Genomic DNA, 27,085 nt, shown 5'->3' with positions numbered 1-27,085 from the left:
TTCTGATTAGTAGACTGCTTTTAACAAAAAAAATAAAAATGATTCAGTAGTCTATATTTGTCTGGATTTGCACAACAAAAACCCTTTTCAGACAAAAAATGCCTCATTTGTCTGGTATTAGTTATAGAGTATAAGGACCTGATATCGGCTCTAGTTTCCTTTATCTTTGCTTTCTCTTGATATCCGCCTGCCATGGCCCTCTTAAATCTTAAAAATGTGTGTAGTTAATACAATTTCATGAGTTGCTTTTATTTAAAAATGTACAAAGTGCGGCTGCGTTCAGGAAAAAAAATACAAATGAAAACAGTCATGATAAAAGAGAAAGTACATCTTTTTCAATTCGGTTTTATTGGACCAGGACACAATACAATGTTTTTGCTCTTTTGCAGATTCTAAAACAATTTAAATCAAACCTCAAGTGAACAAAAACATACAACAGAATAACACTCATTTGTCATTATGAAGCCAAAAAGAAAAAAGCTCTGTGAAAAAACTTTGCACACTTGTACAGTTTCAAACGGTTCAAGAGGAAAAGAATCAACCACGTGGTGCTAATCAAAATCAATTTATTAACTGATCATCCTCAGTTTTTCTTTTAACAAGACCGTGTGAAATTCCATTTAAATCTTTTTGGCCCTATCAGCACATATCAAGAGTAGATCAAATCAATCTGTTATCAAATGAACTTTAATGTCAAAGATAACCAGAGTTAATTCAAATTGTAGTTTCCAAGGGTCTGCACGGTGGTGCAGTTGGTAGAATGGTTGCCTTGCAGCAAGAAGGTCCTGGGTTCAACTTCTGACCTGCATGGAGCTTGCAGGTTCTCCACGTTCATGCGTGGGTTCTTTCCGGGTACTCCGATTTCCTCCCACAGTCTAAAGTACACGACTGTTAGGTTAATTGGTCTGTGCATAGGTGTTTGTCCTGTGTGTCTCTGTGTTGCCCTGCGATGGACTGGTGACCTGTTCAAAGTGTACCCTGCCTCTTGGCCATAGAATGAAGTGAAATAAAAGGCTAGCTCATCAAACACTTGATGGTGGTTTAGGTGGCAATTGCTTTTTCATTCTAGACCAGATTGTTTATAGCTTCTTTCCCCACAATAAGTGAAAATTTCATTTGAAAATTGCTTTTTGTATTAACTCAGGCTATCTTTATCTATTATTAAAATGTGATGATCTGAAACGTTAGTGAAAATGGAAAAGATCTGAGAGGTAAATTTAATTTTTTCACAGCCCTGTCCTTTTTTGTGTGTGGCTGCTTCTTTGATTAATGTTGTCATTCCCCAGGTTGTCACTTATAGCCATGTCTTGGTAAGTTTGCACTTGTTTCATTCCTTTTTCGTGTGATGAAATTTACAGTGCCCTCAGATACAGAATGATATTGATAGTTAGAATAGTTATATTTAGATTTACAAAGATGCATCAAAAGATAGATGACAAGATGAGCGTAGCATTTATTTTACCTGAATCTAATATTTGAAAGGGTAAAAGGATTAGTAATTGACTATCGGTGTACACAGGGAAAATGCTAGCAATCCTTTTAGCAGTACAGTGGATATAGGAAATTAGACCACTTAGAACAATTATTTGTTGAGATTCTAGTTCATCATTGCAAAGTTTACATAACAGTAATTCAGAGAGTAGACCAGATATTCTTATAGAGATACAGCAGACATTATATAGACTACAAAAAATGGAGATGGTAGTATTATTTTAATTTTTTTAACTGTGTCCTTTCCGTCAGAGAAGCGCTCAGAATTGTTGTCTGAGTGCCAAGAAAAAGCCCAACAGATTTACTTTCACAAATGGAACATTACAGCTAACAATTTAAAGCCCTGCTTAATATTTATAAAAGAAACTTTATTAGAAACTGCTTTTGGATTATTTCAATTGTTATGGACACACAGACAGAAATGGAAAAAAAAATTACAATAAGCACGAAAGAGAGAGAGGTGGGGCAAAAAGGAAAATGGGAGAAAAAAGAATATAGGAAAGAAATAAGGATGAAGAGAATACAAGATAACACCCTGCTTGCTTCTACACCTGCATGTTAACAGCTTTTTTACCAAAAAAGTGCACGGTACTTATGAATGCAAGATGTACTAAGTGGTAAATGCGACTCAATATAGAAGATCTGTGTATCTGTTAACACCTGAATCTAAACGCCTGTGGGTCTGAGTGTGAGCGTGCTTGCGTATACAAGGTTTGTCCATAAAAATTTGCAGTAGCGAGTGTGAGGAGCCACAGACTTGCACCTCTGGATCCGGGACATATACGGAGGAGTTCCGAGCCACAGACATCCTCCAAAGGTCCCCCAGAGCACAGGAACCACAAGAGAACCACTGCCGGGACTACACCCCCCATCTACGCCCAAGCAGATCCAGCCATGGACCCAGAGACCCGAGACCCAGTGACATATCATTCCCCAAGCAGAGGCCCGACAGAGCCCAGGGGTCTAGGCCTCGGCAAGCGGCCACCAGGAGTGAGCCGGTACACACCAAAAGCACCCAGCCCCGGACACCGAGAACCACAAGTACACTGGTAGCCAAAGACACCAACCACCGGCAGGTAGTGTGGCGTGGAGGAAATGGGCCCCACATTTGATGGGGGGCCTAAACTGATCCAGGAGAGGGAGCAGCCCAAGACCCAACCTGACACAAAAAAACAGGCACACAAAGTCACAATCATATATTCTCACCCTATACATAACAACACTCACACCTACGCACCCAACATAAAGACAACAACAATGGACGTCGTACACTCACTAACACTCCCCATACATACACTATACTCCCAAGTCCAGGTGCCGATACCCCATAGGGGCAACCAGTCCTGTTGGAAAATATTTAAAATACTTAATAGGGTCTGCATTGCTATGCTCAAGTTAGGTTTAATAATGTGTGAAATGAAATGTACTGTGTAACTTAGTTGATTGCTCAAAACAAGTGTGTGTGTGTGTTTGTGTGTGTCTGACTTGGCTGTGGTCAGCCCGGCACCAGTGAAGATATTTCTGTACATGTCTCAGATAACAGCCAAAAGTAGACTAACAGGAATGTTGTGAAGGTCTGAACAGACAGCTGAATGCCAGGTGTAAGAGTTCAACCAGACACTCAGCTAAAAATATGTGTTTTTTCTTTGTAATTGTAATTGCTTTTGAATAAAAACCCTGTCTTTGGGGAGGAAAAGTCAGAAGTGCTCTGGTGACTCAGCTGACACGTCTCCCCGGCCGCGCAAAAGAAACTGTGTTTCCGTTTATTATTTAGTTTTACTAAAACAGTATAGCATAGGACTTAGCTTTACCAAAACAAACGAGCACGCAGGAGTTTCTGCGTGACCCCGACGTGATTTGGGAAAAGCGAGGACTTTCGGCTAAATCAGAACTTCTTACAAGGTAAGCAGAAACCTGTTTAAACGAACTCTGCACTTTTGGCATTGTCGATAGGCCTAAATTATTGGTGTCAGATGTCTGAGTAAGTGAAATGTTCTGCTAAATTTAATATGTGTAAAGTAATGCATTATGGTACTGTAAAAGAGGTTACGAAAAGCAAAATGAGAAGTGTTTTTTGAACTAAAGGGTTAGAGGCCCAAAGGGTTAGAGTCCCTGTGAAATAAGGGTTCGAGGCCCAAAGGGTTCGAGGCCCGTGTGTGTTTCCTGAGTTTGACAACTCCACATGTTTTCTGACGAGAATTCATGATTTTGCTGGGTTGAAGTCCCGGAGGGTGGGGACTTCCGAAGTCCGAAGTGTAAACAGTTTTCTTAAGGTTTGAGGCCTTTAAAATAGGGTTAAGTCCCTAGGTTGTGCATTGTATTCTGGAGTCAGAAAGCTAAGACCAGGCAAAAACGCAAAGGTTTGAATGCTGTGTTTTATTTGAGTTCTGTCTCAATAAAACCAGATTACAGATGTGGTAAACTTTAAAACACATAGTCAAAAGTCCCGTGAAGCTATGAGCAGGCTGAATAAGTCTGTGAGATCAGTAACAGTTAGAGTGTGAATGTGAGTTATATATATAATAGTGAGAATAGAACAGATTAAGAGGAACTATGAGCTTAATAGGATAATTCAGCTAGAATAAAACAGAAATGGGAGCGTATTTAGTACACTCCAATAATAGATCAAAAGTGCATAAACACACAAACACATAAAATCGATGAGCTGTTCACAGAAGAGATAATCTGTGAGACAGACTTGTTAGGGGACTGTGTGTGAAAATACGGTCTGAGTGGGGAGAAGCGCAGCGGTTCACCAGACTCTCATTGCTGTTGTGGGAATGCAGTTATTCTGTCTGGAAAACCTGGCGGTATTAACAAGGACAGAGAACGGATTGCTGTTTTGATGTATGAGTGAGAAGCATTGGAGCGAGTGAATTTTAATTGTGCGAAAGATGGACGGAGAGTTTCAAAAGGAGATTGATGACTCAGGTTTGGGTGTAGAGGCACCAATGTGGAAAACATTTAAGGAACAAGTGTATGTTGTAAGACAGCTGGTGCAGCAGACTCAGGAGGAAAAACAGGCTGAAAAGTTGATTAAGAAAATTAACCAGAAAATACAAGAGGAAGTGGAGAAACTGTAACTGACCCAGCTTGCTCTGAAGCACTCTCTGTTGGCTCTCATACTCCAGTAAAACCAGATGAGTTTAAGCTAAGAAGATTGCGAGAAATTGTGGATGGTGTAACAATTCCCATCCCAACTTTAACTCCATCTCAGCACCATCCCTCACCCCGTTCACCCTGCACAGATTATTTACCCCAAAGCATGACCATGGCAACACCTGCCCCATCTAAGCAAGTAGGCTCAGTGACTGTTGCTATGTGTGGTGACTGGCGGCCTGATGCCACACTTCCACCACAGACATCTACTAATTGGGCTTCACCCACCCCTAGTGTAGAATGTGAAGCCCAGGAAAATGATGAAGCCGTCTCAAACCTACATGAACCACCAGAAGACACACCTGAGCGCAGTGCCCCCCAACCAGAAACTCAAATCATGCAACCACGTCTCCTCCGCAAGGTGCCATCAAGATGGGAGCCTGGGTTCTATAAAAACCAGATGCCCCTGTACCATCAGCCTGGAACCGGGGGCCAGCGCAAATATGAGCCTTTTCCCTGGGGGATCTTACCACACTCTGCGACAAGCTCCCACCTATAACTGAGGGGGCTTCTATTTGGTTACAAACTTTAGATTCCCTGACGGCAGGCAGTACTTTGGCTCTAGGTGACTACCGCGCGATTGCAGCACGTTGCATGAAACCACACACCTGTAGAGAGGTTGAAACTACAGCTCACACCACCTTTGACCTAGATTCAGACCCTTTCACTCGATATTCCCAGTGGATAGGGGACGCGCTAAGGGACCTATACCCTGTAACCAGGGGGCGCACTATCCCTAAATTTGAATGAAATCCAAACACCAATCCAAGAGAATATTTGGATCAATGCAAATCCATGTGGCAAACACAAACAGGAACTAATCCAGCCAATGAGGGCTCACAGAGGGATTGGTTCAGAGACGCTGTGCTGAGAGGCTTACCCACACAGGTTAAAACCAACATGGAAGACAATCCTGATTTGCCAGGGGCTGATAGTGGAACGTGGGATCGCCATTTAATTCACCATTTATCTAAAATAAGAGAGGAACATAAGAAGGATGAGGAAGAACTTAAAGTGTTGCAGACTTAGTTACTAAAAATGCAGTTAGCTGAAGCAAAAGAAAAAGCAGGGGAAAAGAAAAAAGAACAATAAAACCACCAAAATAATGTATGAAGGTGCTGTGTCCCAACCACCACAAGCTCCTCCATTTCCTGGCCACCAGGACGCCTTTGCACAGGGGCCTATGACCTCTGGTCCTCATCAGGAACATGCTGGTCATTTCAGAGGACGAGGTGGGCCCAGGGGAAGGGGATTCCAGCGAGGACCGCCACGGAGGTGGTGGAATGCTGATGTGTGCTATTACTGTGAAGAGCCTGGTCATTGGAGCAGGGATTGTCCCTACAAATGCGGTCCACATGTGGAATATGGATGGCATGGACCTAGGGGAGGGCCTGCAAGACACCGACAAAGGGGAAGAGGTGGTCCACCACGTGGAGGCCAACAGCAGCAGCCTTCACTCCAATTGCCAGCCTGGGATGAGCCCAGTCTCTGGCCAGACCACCACTGAGGGTCCCCACAGAACCCCCCGGACAGAGGGACTGAGGACCCCTTACTGTCCGTGACGGTGGATGGACAAAGTCTTCCTTTTCTAGTGGACACTGGGGCTACATGCTTAACCATCCAACAAGCCCCTCCTAACACTCTCTCCACAAGGACTACCACTGTCATGGGGTTTTCTGGGGCTAAACAGGTCCTACCTTACACCAAGCCCCTAAGAACTGAAATAGGAGGGCAAACTTTGAACCACAGATACTTAGTGTCCGCAGACACACCAGTAAATTTACTGGGCAGAGACATGTTGATCAAAATGGGCGCAACCATTCTGTGTGGTTCAGACGGACTGCAGGTGCATCTTCCTAATGGCACCCAACTTTCATGTGGCAACACACACTTTTCACATGGACGGTATTTAATTCAGCCCTTACCCGATCCTATGGCTGACATTTACTGGGTCTTGCTACACCCAGAAACCACGGCATGCAGAGGTGTTCTCTCTTCCTTCCTTCGGTGGAAATCCTGGATCTCCACTCTGGCACCCTATATTCCTCCCCCTTACCCACCGCATGTCACCCTGTTTTATGACAGAAATAACTGCGAATGCTACCAGGAAAGCTTTGCTGATGAGCTGGAGGGTAAGACGTGGGACATTGTCACCACTGATATTTATGTAGCTCCAGAGGGCGTTGTCGCCTCTGTACAGTTATCAAAAGAACAGGAAGAGTGGTTTAAAATGTGGTCTGATGGCGTTCCCCACGTTTCTTTAGCCCTCCATCCAGGACATGAAGCACGTGAGTTAGGGGGTGTGTTAAAACGCTCCCTCTCCCTACAGGATTGGCATCTCTCTTCCACTCCTAACCTCTCCTATTCACCTTCAGGGAACACTTATCACATTCTTAATCATTCCACAGATGTAGGCACCCTGGAACATGTACAGTTAGACAGACATCGTGGCAGAGAAAAATCAGATCACCCACTGGCAGCTGCAGTTGTACAGAGCATGCCCTCCACACTTTGGGCAGAAGGTCCCACGGACGTGGGCCTCATACACTGTACTCCCATTACTTTTCAGCTTACTTCTGATCAACCAATCTGGAGGTCCCAATACCCTCATAAACCCGCTGCTGAATTGGGCATTAAGGACACAATTGAGGGTCTGTGGAATGCCGGTGTATTAGAGTAGGCTGACTCCTCCCCGTGGAATACACCTATTTTACCAGTTGAGAAAAAAGGAACAGGGAAATGGAGAATGGCACACGATTTGAGGGCCATTAATGCAGCAATGTCCACACCTACTGTCCCTGTTCCAAATCCTTATGTTGCTCTCACTAATCTTACTCCTGAACATGCATGGTTTACATGCATTAACCTGGCCAATGCTTTCTTTTGCCTGCCTTTAGCTGAAGAATGCAGGGACATTTTTGCTTTCACCTATAGATCACATAGATACCGATACACTTGTTTGCCACAGGGTTTTGCTCTCTCCCCAGGAATCTTGAACCAAGTTCTTAAAGACTCCTTACAAGACTGCCCACTCCCACCACATACTACACTCATCCAGTATGTTGATGACATTCTTTTGGCCACACCTACGTTAACTGAATGTTTGGAGGCTACTGCTGTAGTTCTTTCACATCTGGCCAAGACAGGCTACAAAGTCAGTAAGGCCAAACTTCAAATCTGCAGAAGACAGGTGGACTTCTTGGGCAGGGTGATCTCCCAGCCAGGGACCGGTATGTCCCCTGCACATCAATCTGCAGTACTTTCTCATCCAAAACCACTCTTTGTGAAAGACATGTTGTCATTTCTGGGCCTTACAGGATACAGTAGATCATTTGTCCCCGGCTACACTGATCTCACAGCTCCCCTTAGAGATCTAGTGAAAAAACAGGGCATGAGAAATCTCACTGCCCCTTTGGAATGGACCACAGAAGCTGAAGAAGCTTTTATCACTCTTAAAACAAACTTATCTCAAGCTGCGCACTCGGCACACCCTGACTACACGCTGCCATTCTATTTGGATGTTTCTGTAACAGCACACACAGCAAATGGGGTGCTGTTCCAGAAGAAAGGGGGTACTAGAACTGTCCTTATGTACATAAGTGTTATACTTGACAACATGGAACAAAGGCATCACGAATGCACCAGGCATGCAGCAGGGATGGCCAAAATAATCCAGAAAACAGCCCATGTTGTTATGGGACACTCTCACCGCATTCTCACATCACATGGAGTAGTGGCTTTTGTGAACTCAAAGACATTCACACTTTCACCACTGAGACAACAGAGACTGAGCAAGGTGCTGGAAGCTCCTAACATCACATACACACATGAGGGCATAAATATGGCAGACAGAATGACGTCAGGAGAACCACATGTCTGTGCAGAAAAAGTGGAGTTTAATGAAAAAATCAGACCAGACCTACAAAGCACATCTCTGACAGATGCTAGAAATCTGTATACAGATGGTTGCTGTTTCAGACATGACACACAAGGACTTAAAGCAGCGTATGCAGTGGTGCAGGACTCAGGGTCGGACTTTGTAACAGTGAAAGCGGAAAAGCTGACAGACACACAATCAGCACAGAGGGCAGAAGTTTTGGCAGTGATAGCGGCCCTAGAATTAGGAGAAGGACAAAAAATAACCATTTACACAGACTCAGCATATGCCACAGGCGCAGTGCATGTTGAACTAAAGCAATGGTTGAGAACAGGGTTTAGGACAGCAGGACAGAAACCCATTAAGCATGAACAGGAAATGAGAAGATTGGCTGAAGCATTGCTATTACCACAGGAGGTGGCAGTTATCAAGTGCAAAGGACATAACAGCAGCAATACCAGAGTAGCACTGGGAAATCAGGCGGCAGATCAAGCAGCGAAGCAGTGTGCTGGGTATCAACCAAAAAATATATTGTTGTGTTCAGAGGTAGGGTGGACACCAGAGCCCACTCTGGAGGAAGTAGTGAAACTACAAAAGGGGGCCTCACCAGAAGAAAAGTTGATGTGGAAGGCGAGAGGAGTCAGTGAGGACCAAAATGGACTTTGGAGGAGTCCAGACGGACGTCCAATCCTGCCACCAGGGCTCACTACAGCAGCCCTGGAAGAAGCCCATGGCATGGGGCATGTAGGGACCACACAAATGATAAAAAATCTCGAACACTGGTGGCATCCTTATTTAAAACCAATGGCAGTGCATTGGATAAACTCATGTGAAATTTGCAGACAGTTCAATGCTAAACTTACCCTGAAGCCAGCGCCAGGGAAATTCCCAGTGGATCCTATTGCAGGGAAAGAAATCATCATTGACTATACAGATATGACTGAGAGAGTGAATGGGTTCAGATACCTGCTAGTGTGTGTGGATGCTTTCACAGGTTGGCCAGAAGCCTGGGCCACAAAGAAAGAAGACAGCAAGTCTGTGGTAAAGTGTTTAATAAATCATTACATTCCCAGACATGGTTTTCCAGCCAAAATAAGATCAGACAATGGCACCCACTTCAAAACGAGGAGCTCAGAGAAGTGGAGAAATTTTTGGGACTTAAACATTCCTTTGGGACAGTGTACCATCCACAGTCCCAGGGAAAGGTGGAAAGAATGAGTCAGACCCTCAAAACCAAATTGGCTAAAAGCTGTGCACAGACCAAAATGAATTGGGTCACAGCCTTGCAATTAGCCTTGATGTCTGTAAGAAGCTCCGTGAATCAGAGGCATGGTCTGACTCCACATGAACTGCAGACAGGGAGACCATTTCCAGGTCCCCAAACCAGGCTACCTTTTCTAAATGAATGTGAACAGTCTATGTCTCACCATGATTATTACAGATCTCTCCACAGTCTTGTTGCAGCGTTCTCTAAACAGGTCCCAGCAGAACCAGAGACCAGAAACGGCACCACCACCTCGGAAGCTCAGTGGGTCCTGCTGAAGGTGATCAAAAGGAAGTGGTCAGAACCCAGGTGGACCGGTCCATTCCAGATCACGGAAAGAACCTCACATGCGGTGAGACTCAAGGGTAAAGGCGACACCTGGTACCACTGGAGTCAGTGTAGAGCGACAGACGCTCCACAGAGATCCCTCGCTGAGGTTCAGGAAAACTTAAGAGGAAACACCGGGAAGGAAGATCAAATTTCTCACCCACACAAGGGGCAGAATAATCCCCAGGGGTGAGAACGCAAGGCTCCAGGTCAGCCTACACCTGGGAGCTGAAGAGAAGAAAGAACATCAGGAGAAGAGGCGGCAGTGATTGAGTTTCCCTCTCACTGAAAGTGGTAGAGTTTTCCCTCCCACTTGTAAAATACTGAATTGAAAAAAACTGAACTAAAACTTTTGTATCTCTAATAATTTATTTTTTACAGGTATCAAAGATTATATTACTCACAAGTATTACCAGGAATAATCATGGGGAGCCAAAGGGTAGGACCAAAACCCTCTAAGGGTTGGGTCATGGGATGTTTGTGTGTCATATCTTTTTGCATTATTACAGTGATTTGGGGTTTGTTTTGTGAACTTCCATTCCAGACATGCTCTGACAGCCACCAAACTAAGCAAATGTTCAAACGTGCAACCAATAAGGGAAAAGCGGACTGGTGTATGGCTAAAATCGAGGGGGTAGAGCTCAATTATGTTTGTGGGGCCACCACCACCTTTTCTTTTGACCTCTGTCTGGTAGGGAATTGCGGGAATGGCGGAGCCGGGTGGGAAGGTTATGCCATTTATTTATGCATGGACGAAAAATGGTCTAAGTACTGTAAACAACGGAGGTACTCCTTGCCCAGGCCCCCACCATGTGGCTCTTGGAGTGGGGTGACTAGTTGGACGGGCTCTGGATGGACTCCTGATAAAAAGGCAGTACCCGGTAATTTGACAAATACCAGCATCCAGCGCGGCACGCTAGGTGGAGCCATTACCAATAGACGTAACCCTCTTATGCTCTCCATGCACGTTGACTGCACTCAACCCTCTGTAGAGTATTTTACTCTTGCAGTATGGCAGTCAGGAACAGACACATGGGGACCAATAAAAGTTAATTTTCAAACACCGTCTGTGCACCAGGACAACACAATTACCGTCCCACCGACAGTTAGGCCAAAAAATAAACCCCACGTGATGGAACTTGATTATTCCACATTGAAACCTATAGAGGTAATCCAAATGGCCACAGGATATACCAAAGATAACCTTTGGCTTCAGTGGATAACACAAACAGCAAAAGAACAAAGCAAAGCTGAGTGTGTGGCCTGTGCCTCGGCCCGACCACATCTTACCACCGATCCCGCCCCTCTGTATCCAGAGGACACGTGGGGTTACAATTGTATGATACAACTAACTAAAGAGGCCACAACAGCTAACTGCACCACACTAGCCAGCATTTTTCCTCCCATCCCCAATAACACCAAAACAGGACCATTTACCCCACCCGAAAAAGAATGGCACTTATACTTGTTTTAATTTTACTGCTCAAAACCCTAAAATCAATGTGGGACAGATCCCCTTAGATTGGTGTAATAGGACCGCTTCAGGCGGGGGCATTGGACGTTGGGCAAGGTCAGGACCCTACTATTATTGCGGAGACCATAGACTGCTCACTAATATCCCACAAAGGACAGTAGAATTGTGTGCCATGGTTAGGCTACAGGCACCACTGGTCCTGATAGGACCTAATCTAACATCTGCTATGACCACTCATGATAAGACCAGGGCGTTAACACGTAGAAGAAGAAGGCACATCATGAAAAGGAGCGCAGGAACCTTTGACCTGAGTCAGGGCTCCCCCACTTACATTGATGCCATAGGACTACCTCGGGGAGTGCCAAATGAATATAAAATCGCAGATCAAGTCTCAGCAGGTTCTGAAAATATCCCCATAATTGCAGCCTTTTTCCCGGTGACCCCAAATAAGAATGTTGACAGCATCAACTACATCCATTATAATGTTTTACGTCTAGCTAATCTAACAAGAGATGCAGTAGAAGGTCTGTGTGAACAATTGGCACCAACCTCCCTCATGGCTGTGCAAAACCGAATGGCATTAGATATGTTGTTAGCACAGAAAGGGGGCGTCTGTGCGATGTTTGGAGATATGTGTTGCACTTTTATTCCTAACAACACTGCACCGGATGGTTCAGTGTCAAAGGCTTTAGAGGGACTTAAGACCCTCTCCGCAACCATGCATGAACATTCTGGAATTGATAATCCCTTTGAAGATTGGATGACGGGCATGTTTGGACAATGGAAGGGTTTGATATTGTCTTTGTTCATTTCTATTGCTGTGTTTGTAGCTATTATGGTGACGTGTGGGTGTTGCTGCGTGCCATGTATCTGATCTCTGGTTGTAAGATTTATCACCTCCGCTATTGAAGGGAAGGCTTCTCAGCATCCCACCATGATGCCACTGTTAGAGGTAGACGTTGATGATGAGGAGCAGGAAGGCATGCTGAAGATTTAAAGTTGCTTCCAATATAATCTGTGGGCATTTTAAGGTGAAGTCTTATTGACTTCAAAAAGGGGAAATGTTGGAAAATATTTAAAATACTTAATAGGGTCTGCATTGCTATGCTCAAGTTAAGTTTAATAATGTGTGAAATGAAATGTACTGTGTAACTTAGTGGATTGCTCAAAACAGGTGTGTGTGTGTGTCTGACTTGGCTGTGGTCAGCCCGGCACCAGTGAAGATATTTCTGTACATGTCTCAGATAACAGCCAAACGTAGAATAACAGGAATGTTGTGAAGGTCTGAACAGACAGCTGAATGCCAGGTGTAAGAGTTCAACCAGACACTCAGCTAAAAATATGTGTTTTTTCTTTGTAATTGTACACGCCTTGCTTTTAAATAAAAACCCTGTCTTTGGGGAGGAAAAGTCAGAAGTGCTCTGGTGACTCAGCTGACACGTCTCCCCGGCCGCACGAAAGAAACTGTGTTTCCATTTATTATTTAGTTTTACTAAAACAGTATAGCATAGGACTTAGCTTTACCAAAACAAACGAGCACGCAGGAGTTTCTGGGAATAACTCCATCAGTCCCCGGACCCAGGAGTTGGTCCCCTTCCCTCCAGGGGTGGAGACAGGCAGACCGCCCCAGCACCTGAACCTGGTCCGAGCTTGCCCAGGCTCGTGCCTGAACCTGAGCGACCCTGGCCCGGACCCCAACCACCCGCCCTGACCCCAGTCCCCAATGACCTCCATCCTTATCTGGAGAGGGGGCCGTGTACAAAAAATGGGTCTACATGGTCCAAACTAGCCCGCTTACCAGAGCCGCCACAGAATGAAATAGTCCCAACTCCACAATGAATTCTGATCCAAACCCCATGAGCACCCAACACCCAATGAACCCCAACACGAATATTCCCACAGGGCCACCCCCAACCAGGACACAGATATCGAACACATGCCCCCGAACCCAAACGCCATGAATCCCGTCTCTACAGCACATGGGCACACCCCTATAGATGAGCTTCATCCCCGAAAAGCTGTCGAAGCGACACCCACACAGTGCAAGCTCCACACACAGCCCTTCTCCAAGCACCCCCGCCGCTTCCTGCCCCCACACAGAGGGCCGGGCCGATATGGCAAGGCAAGGGCCGGTGCAACGCTACCCCAGCTCCAGCCCACAGGCGCAACTGGGCTGACACCACCGAGCACCACGCCTACAACGGAACCCCTGACCCCACACCAAGATGGGACAAACTCACCGTGCCGCTGGCCAGGGACCTCTTGTGGCATTTTTTATGGCTACCAGCACATATTGGGATACATGGAAAGGAGATGGCAGACAAAACAGCAAAGGACGCTACAAAGCATAGTAATACTGATATAGAAATTAATAGTAGAGCGGAAATTAAAAGCAGCATCAAAGAGCAAAAAGGGCAAAGGTTTTATAAGATACAGAGCAATGTGGGGGAGATGGGGGGGATGCTTATTTTGTTTTAATCTTGAGAAGATTAAAACAAAATACAAATGAACAGAGGTCTTAGGAAACAAGAAACCTATTAATTGTTACCTATTAATATTACAGTTTCTTCGGAATTCTGGCTTAATTGAGAGGATTTCGTTTATTAAAGTATTTATTTATTATTTTTTGTTATTTGTTTTTAAATCCTGATCCACACTCCTTACAGTTGCTGGCGGTAATGCACTATTAAGTTATTTGTCAACCGAAAATGAACAACACAAGAAGAAGAAGTAGCGCTGTGATTGGATGACCGCCGGTCTGTTTCAAACATGGCGGAACCAACAGCGCCGGAACCGCAGAGTAAAGCATATTTTCAGAAAGAGCGAAAAAAATACACCCCGGAGGAAGAGACCAGGCTGGAAAGGCAGCATTTCTGGAGAATAATCGATGCCTTCAGGTTTTATAGGTACAATAAATGTATTTTGCAAAGTACAAGACGAGACGGGTGTAGTATTATGTGTCGATACATCATAATGTTAATCTTGGCGTTTTGCTAACAATAAAAGACTCGGGAACCACACAGAAACCGTTGTGCTACATTTACATCGCAGTTTAGATTCTGAGCACTTGGCGTTGTGTTTTTGTTGTTCTCCCACCAGGTCTCATGTCCAGGAGCAGGTCAAGCGGGCTGAGCGTCAGTTTCAGAGCCTCTCACAAAGACACAAAAGACTGCTGCCCGGTGTTATATCCAACCTGGACCGGGTCAGACGGTGCGCCGAACACAACCAAGAGGTTCTGGACGCAATCGTTCACAACGGACTTCACATGTTCGAGAACGTGGAGTATGGGGAAAGGGTAAGCTATAACAATCAGGATTGTTAAATTGAGGATTCTCAGAAAACGGTCGATCTAAGAGCAGCAGTCTTGTGGATTTTAAAAACTGCGGTCACGCCAGCCAACACCAGCTCTCTTAAAGATTAGCTTCGCACATTACGGTAATGGAGCAGAAAGGACCCGATCCTGGCAACGGTTGAGAAAATAAGAGGAAAACAGAAAAGTAACCTACAGAACATTTATATTAATTACATTTTTACAACTTTCACATTTATGTTTTATATAAAAGAAAAAATATTTAATATTTTATTGTACAGTTATGGAGAAAGAACGGATCAAAGTACCTCAAAATGTTCAACCATTATATGCATATGTCCCACTTTCAGGAATTTATTTCTGCAAAACCATGAGAGGTGACAACACAATCTCTTTAGATTATAGTAAAGGGTCATCTATACTATAACCAGAATAAATATTTCATAATTTTACTGTACAGTTATGGAGAAAGAACGGATCAAAATATCTCAAAATGCTCAACCATTATATGCATATGTCCCACTTTCAGGAATTTATTTCTGCAGAACCATGAGAGGTGACAACACAATCTCTTTAGATTATAGTAAAGGGTCATCTATACTATAACCAGAATAAATATTTCATAATTTTACTGTACAGTTTTCGAGAAATACACAACTTAAAGTACCTCAAAATGCTCAACCATTATATGCATTTGTCCCACTTTCAGGAATTTATTTCTCCAAACCATAAGAGGTGACAACACAATCTCTTTAGATTATGTTAGAGGGTCATCTATACTATAACCAGAATAAGTATTTCATAATTTTACTGTAGATTTCTGGAGAAATACACAACTACCCCAACAAAGTACCACAAACGCTTCTTTGTGGTGAGGTCGATGAGGTCCAACATCTGAAACAGTGGCGGTCAGTGGATTACTGGAGGTCCAGGACGACTGAACACGCTCTTCTCTATGTATGCTGTGGGAAGTGGTGGAGGGTCTGGACAGCTTAAAGTGCAAGAGCATCCACATCTGCTGCTAAAATCTCTGCAGACCCCACACAACCTGCACATAAACTGTTCAGAACTTTACTTTCAGGCCACCGCTACAGAGCACTGTTCACTAAAACCAGCCGCCACAGAGACAGTTTCTTCCCCCAGGCTGTTTCTCTGTTGAACATTTAATAGAGTACAGAACAACAGCATACAGATGCTGCAAATGCACCTTTTTATTATATATGTGTATATTGTACATTGTAAATTTGTATATTCTGTAATGCAAAAACAAAACCAAAGAGCAAAGTGTACCGGAGTCAAATTCCTTGTTTGTATGTACGAACTTGGCAATAAAGCTGATTCTGATTCTGATCTAGTCTGACCTCTCCTGGACTGGACACGCCCCTCGCCTGTTGAAGAAGGTACAACAACGGGTCTTCTTCTTCATCAGGAAATGAAAACAGACTGTTCTCTGTCCTCAGCTGCTTACAAATGTCTACAGGTGAAAAGCACTCTGTGTCTCAGCATGACAGTGTGGTGTGGGAACTGCACAGGAGAGGAAGGAAGTATCACGGGTGGTGAGGACAACACACAGGATTATGGGATGCCACCTGCCCGACATGGACTCTGTTTTATACTACACAATTTCCGCGGAAGGCCAGGCGCATCGCAGAAGACCCCTCCCCTCCAATGCTACAAGCTGGTTGTCCCACTTCCATCAGGAAAATTGAACAGCTGCATTAAATACAGACCAAACACCCTTAAAACAGTTTCATTCACAAAACTATGAAGGCAATTGCCCCTCTGGAGACAATCAATAGTCCAACCATGTCCAATGTTCATTGCTACGGCACGAGCTACACTTTATGCAAATGGATCTTGCTTGTTTTACTGCTGCTTTGTGCTCCAACATTTCTCTCATGTTCCTTAAATTCATATCTTAGGCTGTTTTGACCCATTACTTTTTTATTGTTTTTAATCTTTGACTTTTAAAGATGCTTATTCCTTTGTTAAATGTTCTCAATTTGAGTTTTGTTTTTACATTGCTTTCTAAAGACTCTAAGAACTCCATAAAAGCTCCTTCTATTTTAGTGGGTTTTTTTTGGTTATCAAAAATAAGCTTTTGTTCCATGTTTATGATTTTATTTGTCAAAACCTTTAAGAGGGTTAGTGTTATTCTTTTAGTGGTTTACTTTTTAAATTGTGTAGTATAAACAGAGTCCATGTCGGGCAGGTGGCATCCCATAATCCTGTGTGTTGTCCTCACCACCCGTGATACTTCCTTTCTCTCTTGTGCAGTTCCCACACCACACTGTCATGCTGAGACACAGAGTGCTTTCTACCTGTAGACATTTGTAAACAGCTGAGGACAGAGAACAGTCTGTTTTCATTTCCTGATGAAGAAGAGCCGTTGTTGTACCTTCTTCAACAGGCGAGGGGCGTTTCCAGTCCAGGAGAGGTCAGAGGAGATGTGGATGCTCTTGCACTTTAAGCTGTCCAGACCCTCCACCACTTCCCACAGCATACATAGAGAAGAGCGTGTTCAGTCGTCCTGGACCTCCAGTAATCCACTGACCACCACTGTTTCAGATGTTGGACCTCATCGACCTCACCAAAAAGAAGCGTTTGTGGTACTTTGTTGAGGTAGTTGTGTATTTCTCCAAAACTGTACAGTGCAATTATGAAATATTTATTCTGGTTATAGTATAGATGACCTTTTACTATAATCTGAGGAGATTGTGTTGTCACCTCTCATGGTTTTAGAGAAATAAATTCTTGAAAGTGGGACATATGCATATAATGGTTGAGCATTTTGAGGTACTTTGATCCGTTATTTCTCCAAAACTGTACAGTAAAATATAAAATATGTATTCTTTTATATAAAACATGTATGTGAAAGTTGTGAAAATGTAATTAATATAAATGTTCTGTAGGTTACTTTTCTGTTTTCCTCTTATTTTCTCAACCGTTGCCAGGATCGGGTCCTTTCTGCTCCATTACCGTAATGTGCGGAGCTAATCTTTAAGAGAGCTGGTGTTGGCTGGCGTGACCGCGTATTTCTAAGACTTGTCGGCTCACTTGACCGCAGTTTTTAAACATAGTGGTCAAACACCAGTCTTGAAGCTCCATTGAGGAGATAGGTGTGTTTGATGTTCCCTGACTCACAAATCGCGAGCACATTTTTTTTTTGCGCTTGTTCATACAATTGAACCTGAGTGCACTTTTATCACTTTACGTTCAACAAACAGACAAAAACTAAACTTGAATGTGTCTCATTGTGTGACAGTATGGCTTGATTGTAATACAGCAGGATCCCCCCCAACCATCCCCTATATTTTCACATTTTTTCTGGTCTCAAATTTACTTCAAAGTGACATTAGAAAGGTCTTAAAAAGTCTGAAATTTAAGTTGTTGAAACCTGCAGATACCCTGGTTGCATCTGGGCCAGTATCAACAAGTGGGAATAGCGAATTTAAGGCAGAAAAGCACAAAAGAGGACATGACAAACACTGCTAGATTTGTCACATTGATATATTTAAGATAACTGAATAATGAGCAGCCAACGATCTGTTTTTGTGTGTGTGTAGTTTACATGTCTGGTAGAATTTACATATGAACAAGTTTACAACACTTCTAAAAGATTGTAGCTTGTTTTGTTGTGATTGAAGGTTTAGGCAGTGTATGAAGGGTTACATAAATTCTTGTTTTATTCACATCATTAGTATTTATTTTAAGTAAATAAACGATTGTCTTAACTTTGCAAATTCATCTTCCTCTTTTAATAATAATAATATAAATGTTATTGATCTCACAATGGAGAAATTGTACTCTGTATTTAACCCACCCCTCAGGGAGCAGTGGGCTGCCATTGTGCAGTGCCTGGGGGAGCATTCAGGGGCTAAGGGTTTGCCCAGGGACCCAGAGTGGCAGGCTGTGGGATTCAAACCAGGGTACTGCTATTTTGGATATTAGGCTCTGATCAATCAAAAATAAGTTCCATCACAAACTAGTAATTGTTACAATCTTATATGTCAACTCTGTACATGCACACATTGCCCTTTGGGACTTTTAAAGTGGTAATCTTCTAAATTGCTGTCAAGTAACTAAATTGCCAAAGGGTTTAGAATGACCAATCACAAACAGCATTTTGGGGAAGAAATTGTTGTTTGTTTGAGGGCAGGCGCTATAATTATCTGGATGGAGATTTGTTGGGGCAGAGTGAGAAATAGAGGAAATGCTTCAGTCTCACTCAAGAAGATTGAGTGTTGAACTGTTAATCAAAGAGCACTCAGAGTTTACACAGTCACACACTGCTTATTGTCTCTTTCTGACATGTCGTCGTATGTCCAATGTTCTCTTCCCTTAAAGTTTTCTGCGGCCATTTCCCCCTCATTTTACCAGGAGGATCCGAGGAAGGCGCGCACATCCTCGACGTTTGACATGGACAAACTGAAATCCACCATAAAGCAGTTTGTCAGAGACTGGAGTGAAGCAGGACAGCCTGAGAGGGAATCTTGCTACAAACCCATAATCCAAGAGATCCAGAGGCTCTTCCCAAGTGACCAATAGTAGGATTTTTACCTGCTCACTTTTCTAGTTGCCATTTCAGCTAGGGCACACCAATTTAACTTTAGTGTAATTTAGTTTTCACAGACCATGTTTTAAAAAAACATGTCAGTGTTTTCTGTGTGATGTGTGCATTTTGTGCCCTTATTATATCAGTGATGTGTCTAAGGTGAGCGTGCTGGTTCCTGGTGCTGGGCTTGGTCGACTTGCCTGGGAGATAGCTCGGCTGGGGTACGCGTGCCAGGGCAACGAATGGAGCTTCTTCATGCTTTTCTCTTCAAACTTTGTTCTCAACAGGTAACACACAAAAATGCATTCAGCCTTCTTTGACTTCAGCAAACATCATTGGACTGTTATACATTCCTTGCATTTATTTCTGCACGGAGTTTTGCCTGTCTTCAGCAGGCATTTGGCAAGAGGCGAGGTAGACCCTAGATATTTCACCAGGGCTACACAGAGACAAACAAGACAAATAACCATGTGTGCAGACACTAAGACTCATTAGGGCAATTTAGTGAGACCAATTAACCTAAAATGGATATTCTTTGAACTGGGAGGAAGCCAGATTAACCGGAGAAAACACTTAAACTCCATGCTGAAAGACCCCAGGCTGCATGGAAACAGTGCTAACAATGGCACCAGCATGTAGCACTTTCAATAGTTGGCTAAAACCTTTTGTCAATCACCGTTACAAAGCTCACTGTACTCTGGAAGAAGGTTGGCTAGGTGCAAAAGCAATAAACAAACATACAAAAGCTCTGATTTAAGTTAACAGAGTTATATTTTACTTAAGTAAATTTAAAAAGCTTATTAAGTGCAGTTATCTTATTTTTTGTTATTTACGTATGTCTTAAATTTAAATGATCCTAAACCTAAAAAGCTGTAAAAAGTCTTACATTTAACTTACAGAAACCTTGATTATTGCTATATCCAGCATTTACTGACAAGTTTACACTTTTTCATTCAGATGTGAGGAAGAGAATGCTCTCACCCTGTATCCCTGGATCCACCAGTTCAGCAACAACAAGAAATCTTCCGACCAAACGCGACCAATCAGATTCCCCGACGTTAACCCTCAGAGTCTGCCGCTGAATACAGATTTCTCCATGGTGGCAGGGGACTTTATGGAGGTTTACAGTGAATCAGGTATGCTAAAGCTAACAGGGATTGAGTTTGATTTCAACATCTATTTGGTTTGCAAGGCGTATTCCAGTAGAGTTTCTCTTACATCCAACTGTTTACCTGGATCAATCAAAAGTGAATTTCTTTCATGGTTAGTAAATATTGGGAAAATATGTATCTAAGTTGTACAGGTCATCACCTTGTGACATCATGTGTTCCTCTCAGAGTGCTGGGACTGTGTGGCAACCTGCTTCTTTATTGACACTGCTAATAATGTCTTGGAGTATGTGGATACAATCTGGAATATTCTTAAGCCTGGAGGAGTATGGATCAACCTCGGTGAGTCTAGTTTGGAAAAGAAAACATCGGTAGACTTGAACCATTCAGAAACGCTAGATTTTATGTTTAATGAGCATATTTATAACATCTCAACCTAAATTAGCAACTGTAAAACCTGGTAAAATACCAACATTTGTTAAACAAAATCAATGCCATAATACAAGAGCAGTGTTTGAAAAACAATGGGAAGATTTTAGCGAAACAGAGAAGTATCACTGTATTAAAGGAGGATTTGAAGAATCTTGGTTTGACGGAGTACATGTTAGCGATATGGTGAGATTTAGGCAGATCATCATCTGCAGCGATCCCTGAAGGGAACAGCCGATAGAAAATGAGGAGTTTTTTTGTTATCCTGATATAGAATTTAATAAAATCCAAACAGGATGCACTTGCTTTTGCTATATCTGTATGTCTGTTTTAAAAAATGCCTGTTTAAATAAAGACCTTTACTCTCACTGCTTGTTTCAAGTAATTCAAGTTGAACTTAAATCTGTGACTCTTACTAACAAATTGTTGTAAAAATTAATTTGTTTTCGTTTCTTTTGTCTTTAAGGCCCGCTGCTCTATCACTTTGAGAGTATAGCCAACGAGCTCTCTATTGAACTTAGCTATGAAGACATTCGGACAGCGATGATAAAATATGGGTTCCTCTTTGAGGTAAATTCACATTATTTTAATTTGATGACATTCTGCTTGTCTTCAAATTCATCATTAGAGTAGAAAAGCAGTGTTATTTCTGTTACAGGTGGAGAAAGAGTCGATGCAGACAACCTACACTGAGAATGCGTGCTCTATGCTAAGATACGTTTACGATTGTGTCTTCTTTGTCGCTCGAAAACCTTCAGAGTTGCAGTTTAATGGTCAAGAAGATGAAAAACACCAACACAATTCTCCACCAGCTGCTAAGTCATCCAGGCGAGAGGGCAGCAACAGACTAACGTGACACGAAATCCTCGTATAAACACGGCTAACTTAGAGACGTTTAACCACCAAGACACAAGAAATGTGGACTTATTTTTATTGTTCTCCTTAAAACAGCCTTTTAAATTGATTCTCTCTTTAAAAAGTGCTTAACGGGGTTTTTGGAGAACTCAAGCACATAAATACAGCAGAAAACAAGGGTTGTGTGAAGCAGGCATGGGCGGGTATGTTATTCTCATGCCATGATAACCTTGAGCAAAAAAACATGGTTTTTACCATATCAGAATATTGACACAGAAATTGAAAACAGAAATGCATCACACAAATTTTCCTTTTTATTTTAAACAGCCAAATTAGTCTTTCTTGTAAATGATGGAAAGGTCTAGTGGCATTTGAGGCAGCAGGTGGGAGAGACACTGTACAGCAGTATAGGAAAACTCTGCTCATTCTGGCACTATTCAGGCATCTCATTCAAAGAAGACGCCTGTTAAGTGACTGATCATTTTAGCGGTTTTTGAAACCATAATTTGATACCACGAACTTTGATACTAGTAACAGGCTCCTGCATAGTATCAGGAATTGTGGGACTGCGGTATCAGCTTTAAAATGTCTGATCTTAGCATTTTTTGATTTTGAAGTTGGAGGTAATTGAGTTACCAGAAGCTACAAATGTTTGTTTTTATTGGTTTGTGAGTTGCGAGCCATATGGAGTTGACTGTGTTTGGCTATTATGCCTCAGTCTTAATTTACTTCACTGACTTCCTTTGCCACAGTTTGTAAGCATTCACTTGTGCCTCTGTAACTGAATTATACATGATTGAAACATTTATTTTTACTTTCATGCGCTTATTTGCATTGGTCACTGTCACCTTTATTTTCTTTGAAATAAAGCCAGTCATTTTGGAAAAAAAAAGAAAAAGGTCTGAACACTTTTTGGACGTTACATCAAGCCAGTGGCGCCGGATTCGTTTCACTCTGTCAGGAGTATGTAGGCTACCTTGACTGTCAAGTGCTCAATGCTCAGTTTTGTCACAAGGCAGTGTTGGTGTGTAACCCAGTGTTCTTACACGGCAGATGATGTGTAAAGAAAATGATTCAAGTAATGAAGTTAACAACAAATGTTGCTTTTAGAGGGTGGCAGGAGTGGTACATCTTCAAAGTTTGCCTGAAGAAGTTAATATTTTGGGTTTTGAGGGAGTTTTTGTCTTAGCCATGGCAATAACCAGGACAATTACTTTAAGGCGCAAAACGGCAGGCTTTTGACCACGATGCAGGTAGTTTTAGGTTGGATATTAGTTGTGAGTGAACAACTGATTTTATGTGATCAGCTAATTTAGGATGTTATTAAATACAGCGCACAGTCTGCTGTGATTCAGAAAGCTGACACGTTTTTTCTTTTCTTACAGCCTTCAGGCATGGTTTCTGATTTGTAAATAGTAAAATTATATTTGGGTTTGACCCGCTCTTACTCCTGGAGAACCTTCGCCACCTGCCCCGCAGATAAGAACACTTAAAGACTTTCCAAAGAAGACACAGCCCTGGTATATATATATATATATATATATATACCAGGAGAAGCCCCAAAGAAGCGTACCACCCAGACTGTTGCATGCCCAGAGTGAAGCATGGGGGTGGATCAGTGATGGTTTGGGCTGCCATATCATGACATTCCCTTGGCCATCTAGCAATACTTGTGCTAGATGGGCGTGTCACTGCCAAGGACTACCGAACCATTCTTGAGGACCATGTGCATCCAATGGTTCAAACATTGTATCCTGAAGGCGGTGCCGTGTATCAGGATGACAATGCACCAATACACACATCAAGACTGGTGAAAGATTGGTTTGATGAACATGAAAGTGAAGTTGAACATCTCCCATGGCCTGCACAGTCACCAGATCTAAATATTATTGAGCCACTTTGGGGTGTTTTGGAGGAGCGAGTCAGGAAACGTTTTCCTCCACCAGTATCACGTAGTGACCTGGCCACTATCCTGCAAGAAGAATGGCTTAAAATCCCTCTGACCACTGTGCAAGACTTGTATATGTCATTCCCAAGACGAATTGACACTGTATTGGCTGCAAAAGGAGGCCCTACACCATACTAATAAATTATTGTGGTCTAAAACCAGGTGTTTCAGTTTCATTGTCCAACCCCTGTATATATCAGCTTGGATTTGAATATTTGTACATCTGACACGAGAGGATTCAGGGCTTCACCAGTCATGGACCACAACGTAGGTCACTGAACTGAGATCAACTATAGGCTTGGAAATATCAAATATTATTGTACGTGCATGTTTTAGGCCTTTTAAAGGAGAGACTGTGGACAGTAGCATCACTTTTTGCATTTGACATTCAGAGATGGTTTGGAATCAAATCAAATTTTTAATACAATAAACTTACATCTGTTAATAGTCAAAACCATTTAAAGCTGATTAAAGAAATTTTTCACAATTTGCATCTATAAATGCTAAGTATTTAGCAACTTTTATTTTTGTCTTGCCCTTCGTACTCGTGTCCTTGGGCAAGGATCTGGTGGCGCCGATTGTATGGCAGCCTCGCTATTGTCAGTGTTTCTACACTGCTAGCTTAACACTGAATGTGTGTATCAATGGGTGGATGACTGTAGTGTAAAGGGCTTTGGAGTCTCTGGGGACTTGATAAAGCACTATACAAGTGCAGGCCATTTACCACCATTGCACTGATTTGCTGTACTAAATTGTATTTCTCAAAGATTGAAAAACGTATTTAGCAGCTTTATTAAAAGCAAGCGGAGCAATATAAATCTGCCCGCCAAAGGAAGAGGAAGGTCAGGGAGGTTGGTTGAACCCGGAAAAGGATTGGTTGGAGGCAGGATCTTGGCGCGAAACTTCGATCTGAAAACGTTGGTCTACTAAGAACCCCACAGTGGTAGAAATTATTTACTTTTGGAAGTGGCAGTAAAAGGCATAAACTGGTATGTGAATGGTTCAGAATGGATACACCGGAGGATAATATGGACTTTGATGAATGGACGCCAGTAAGTAGAGGGAGAGGACGCGGAAGAGGTAAAGCAGAAGAAGGAAAAATGTTAGACAGCCAAAGGAATAAAAGAGAGTTGGAAGAAAACAGTTCTGAAGAAGAGAGAGAAGTTAGGAGGAAAATCGGAAGGGAAGAATGTAAAATAATATTAAAGATAAAAAATGAAGAAGAAAAAGAGAACCTGAGTCCTATTTCACTATCTAGAGAAATTAAAAAAAAGATAGGAGATGTTGAAATGGTGAAGGTCTTGAGAGATGGAAATATACTGGTGGTGTGTAAAACTGAAGAACAAAGAAGAAAGGCTTTACAAGTGGAAAACATTTGCAAGAAAACAGTGACAGAGAGGAAGATTATAGGAGAAGATAAAATCATTCGGGGGGTAATTTATGACATTCCTATGGAAGAAGATATAGACAAGTTAAAAAAAAGCATTGTTGGTGCAAAGGTAAAAAATCTCAAAAGACTGACAAAAAATGTAAATGGTGAAAGAGTAGGAAGCCTGTCAATTTTAATAGATTTTGAAGAAAAGGTGTTGCCACAAAATGTTAAAATAGGATATCTGAGTTTTTCTGTGAGGCCTTTCATTCCTCCACCACTAAGATGTTTTAAATGTCAGAGATATGGTCACATAGCAGCTGTCTGTAAAGGAAAACAAAGATGTCCAAAGTGTGGAGAAGATCACAGAATTGAAGATTGTGGGGAAGAAGTGCAGGAAAAATGTTGCAATTGTGGAGGGCAACATAGAGTTACATTCGGGGGATGTGAGGTAAGGAAGAAAGCAAAAGAAATCCAACAAATTAAAATGACTAAAAACATAAGCTATGCCGAAGCAGTCAAAAATGTACAGAAAGAAAGATCAAGGGATGAAGGTCAAATTAGGATTCAAGATTATCAACAAAGAAAAGTAGAATCAGAGGAAAATGTTACAATGTCTGTGGAAAAACTGATATTATTCATAGCTTATGTCATTAACTGCACTGAACAGGCTAAACACAAAACAGAAAAGATTAAAATAATAGTCAGAGGAGCAGAAAAGTTCTTAGGGTTTAAAGAAGGATCTTGGGAAAACATTAATAAAAAGTTGGAAACAGATGGAAGGCAAGGAGGAACCCCAGCTGATAGAAATATATGATAATATTACAGTGGAATGAAAGAAGTTTAATCGCTATTGGACAGGAATTTAAAGGGTATATAGATGGAATTGAAGAAAAACCAGAAATTATATGTATACAGGAGACATGGTTAAAGCCAAACCTAGATTTTGTGTTTAAAGGGTATAATAGTATCAGAAGGGATAGAATAGAAGGAAGTGGAGGAGGATGTGGAATATTTATAAAAGAAGGGATACAATATCAGATATTAGGAAAAGGCAAAGAGTTAGAATATATAGTAGTTGAAATTTACAATAAAAAGGAAAAGTGTAAAATAATAAATTTTTATAATCCATGTAAAATATTATCATTTGAGTTGATGGATGAATTAATGGGATACTTAGAAGGAAAAGTAATCTGGTGTGGAGATTTTAATGCTAACAGCACATTATGGGGAAAATGTAATGATACAAATTGACAAGTTATTGAAGAAATAATGGAAATAAAAAATTTGGTATGTATAAATGATGGAAAAGGAACAAGAATTAATGTAAAAACAGGTACAGAGTCTGTGATTGATTTAACAATAGTATCAAATTGTTTAGCTAATAACTGTGAGTGGGACATTGACAAAGATACAACAGTAGGCAGTGATCATTACCCCATTAAAATCATAACAGGAATATTAATAAATAACAGGAATACAGGATTATATAAAAGATGGAACTTTAATAAGGCTGATTGGGAAAAATTTAAATATTTAAGTCAAAAGAAATTGGAAGAAATAGATGAGTCAATTGATATAAATAGTTTAAATATAAATATCTGTAAAAAAATATTACAGGCTGCGGAAGAATCAATAAAAAAAGGAGGAAGAAAGAACGATAAAAAAATTGTGCCATGGTGGACAAAAGAATGTAGTGAAGTAATAAAATTAAGAAATAAAGCATTTAAAATGTTAAAAAGTAACCCAATTTATCAGAATTTAATTGAGTACAAAAGAAAGCAGGCAAAGGTAAGAAAGATCATTAAACATACAAAAAGAGAATATTGGAGAAACTTTTGTAATACCGTAGGGAGAGAAACAAAAATTGATCAAATTTGGAAAACGATTAAAAGAATGAAGGGTATTAGAAAAGAAT

The 27,085-nt window shown here is 41.9% G+C and overlaps 1 protein-coding gene across 2 annotated transcripts; it reads left to right on the top strand.

Moving 5' to 3' along the window:
* Positions 1 to 14,337: 14,337 nt before the first annotated feature.
* carnmt1 (carnosine N-methyltransferase 1) lies at positions 14,338 to 22,748 on the top strand. 2 transcript variants are annotated; one of them, XM_047380559.1, is made up of 8 exons: positions 14,338 to 14,498; positions 14,692 to 14,887; positions 19,283 to 19,449; positions 19,604 to 19,744; positions 20,415 to 20,593; positions 20,795 to 20,908; positions 21,462 to 21,565; positions 21,654 to 22,748. In XM_047380559.1, the coding sequence occupies exons 1-8, from the start codon at positions 14,362 to 14,364 to the stop codon at positions 21,849 to 21,851; spliced, it is 1,236 nt and encodes a 411-aa protein (XP_047236515.1). In that variant the 5' UTR covers positions 14,338 to 14,361; the 3' UTR covers positions 21,852 to 22,748. The 2 variants fall into 2 exon arrangements, with proteins under 2 accessions (XP_047236515.1, XP_047236514.1); XM_047380558.1 differs by having other exon boundaries at positions 19,250 to 19,449.
* Positions 22,749 to 27,085: the final 4,337 nt, after the last annotated feature.

The sequence above is a fragment of the Girardinichthys multiradiatus genome, chromosome 12 (assembly GCF_021462225.1).
Source record: "Girardinichthys multiradiatus isolate DD_20200921_A chromosome 12, DD_fGirMul_XY1, whole genome shotgun sequence".
NCBI classification, from domain to species: Eukaryota; Metazoa; Chordata; class Actinopteri; order Cyprinodontiformes; family Goodeidae; genus Girardinichthys; species Girardinichthys multiradiatus.
Note: the sequence above shows the minus strand (reverse complement) of the source record. Positions and strands in the feature narration are given on the sequence as shown.

Coding starts and splice junctions, on each gene's coding strand:
- carnmt1 (XM_047380558.1), top strand. CDS start 14,362: ATGGCGGAACCAACAGCGCCGGAACCGCAGAGTAAAGCATATTTTCAG. Junction 14,888..19,249: donor ACGTGGAGTATGGGGAAAGG/GTAAGCTATAAC, acceptor CTTCCCTTAAAG/TTTTCTGCGGCCATTTCCCC. Junction 21,566..21,653: donor AATATGGGTTCCTCTTTGAG/GTAAATTCACAT, acceptor TTTCTGTTACAG/GTGGAGAAAGAGTCGATGCA.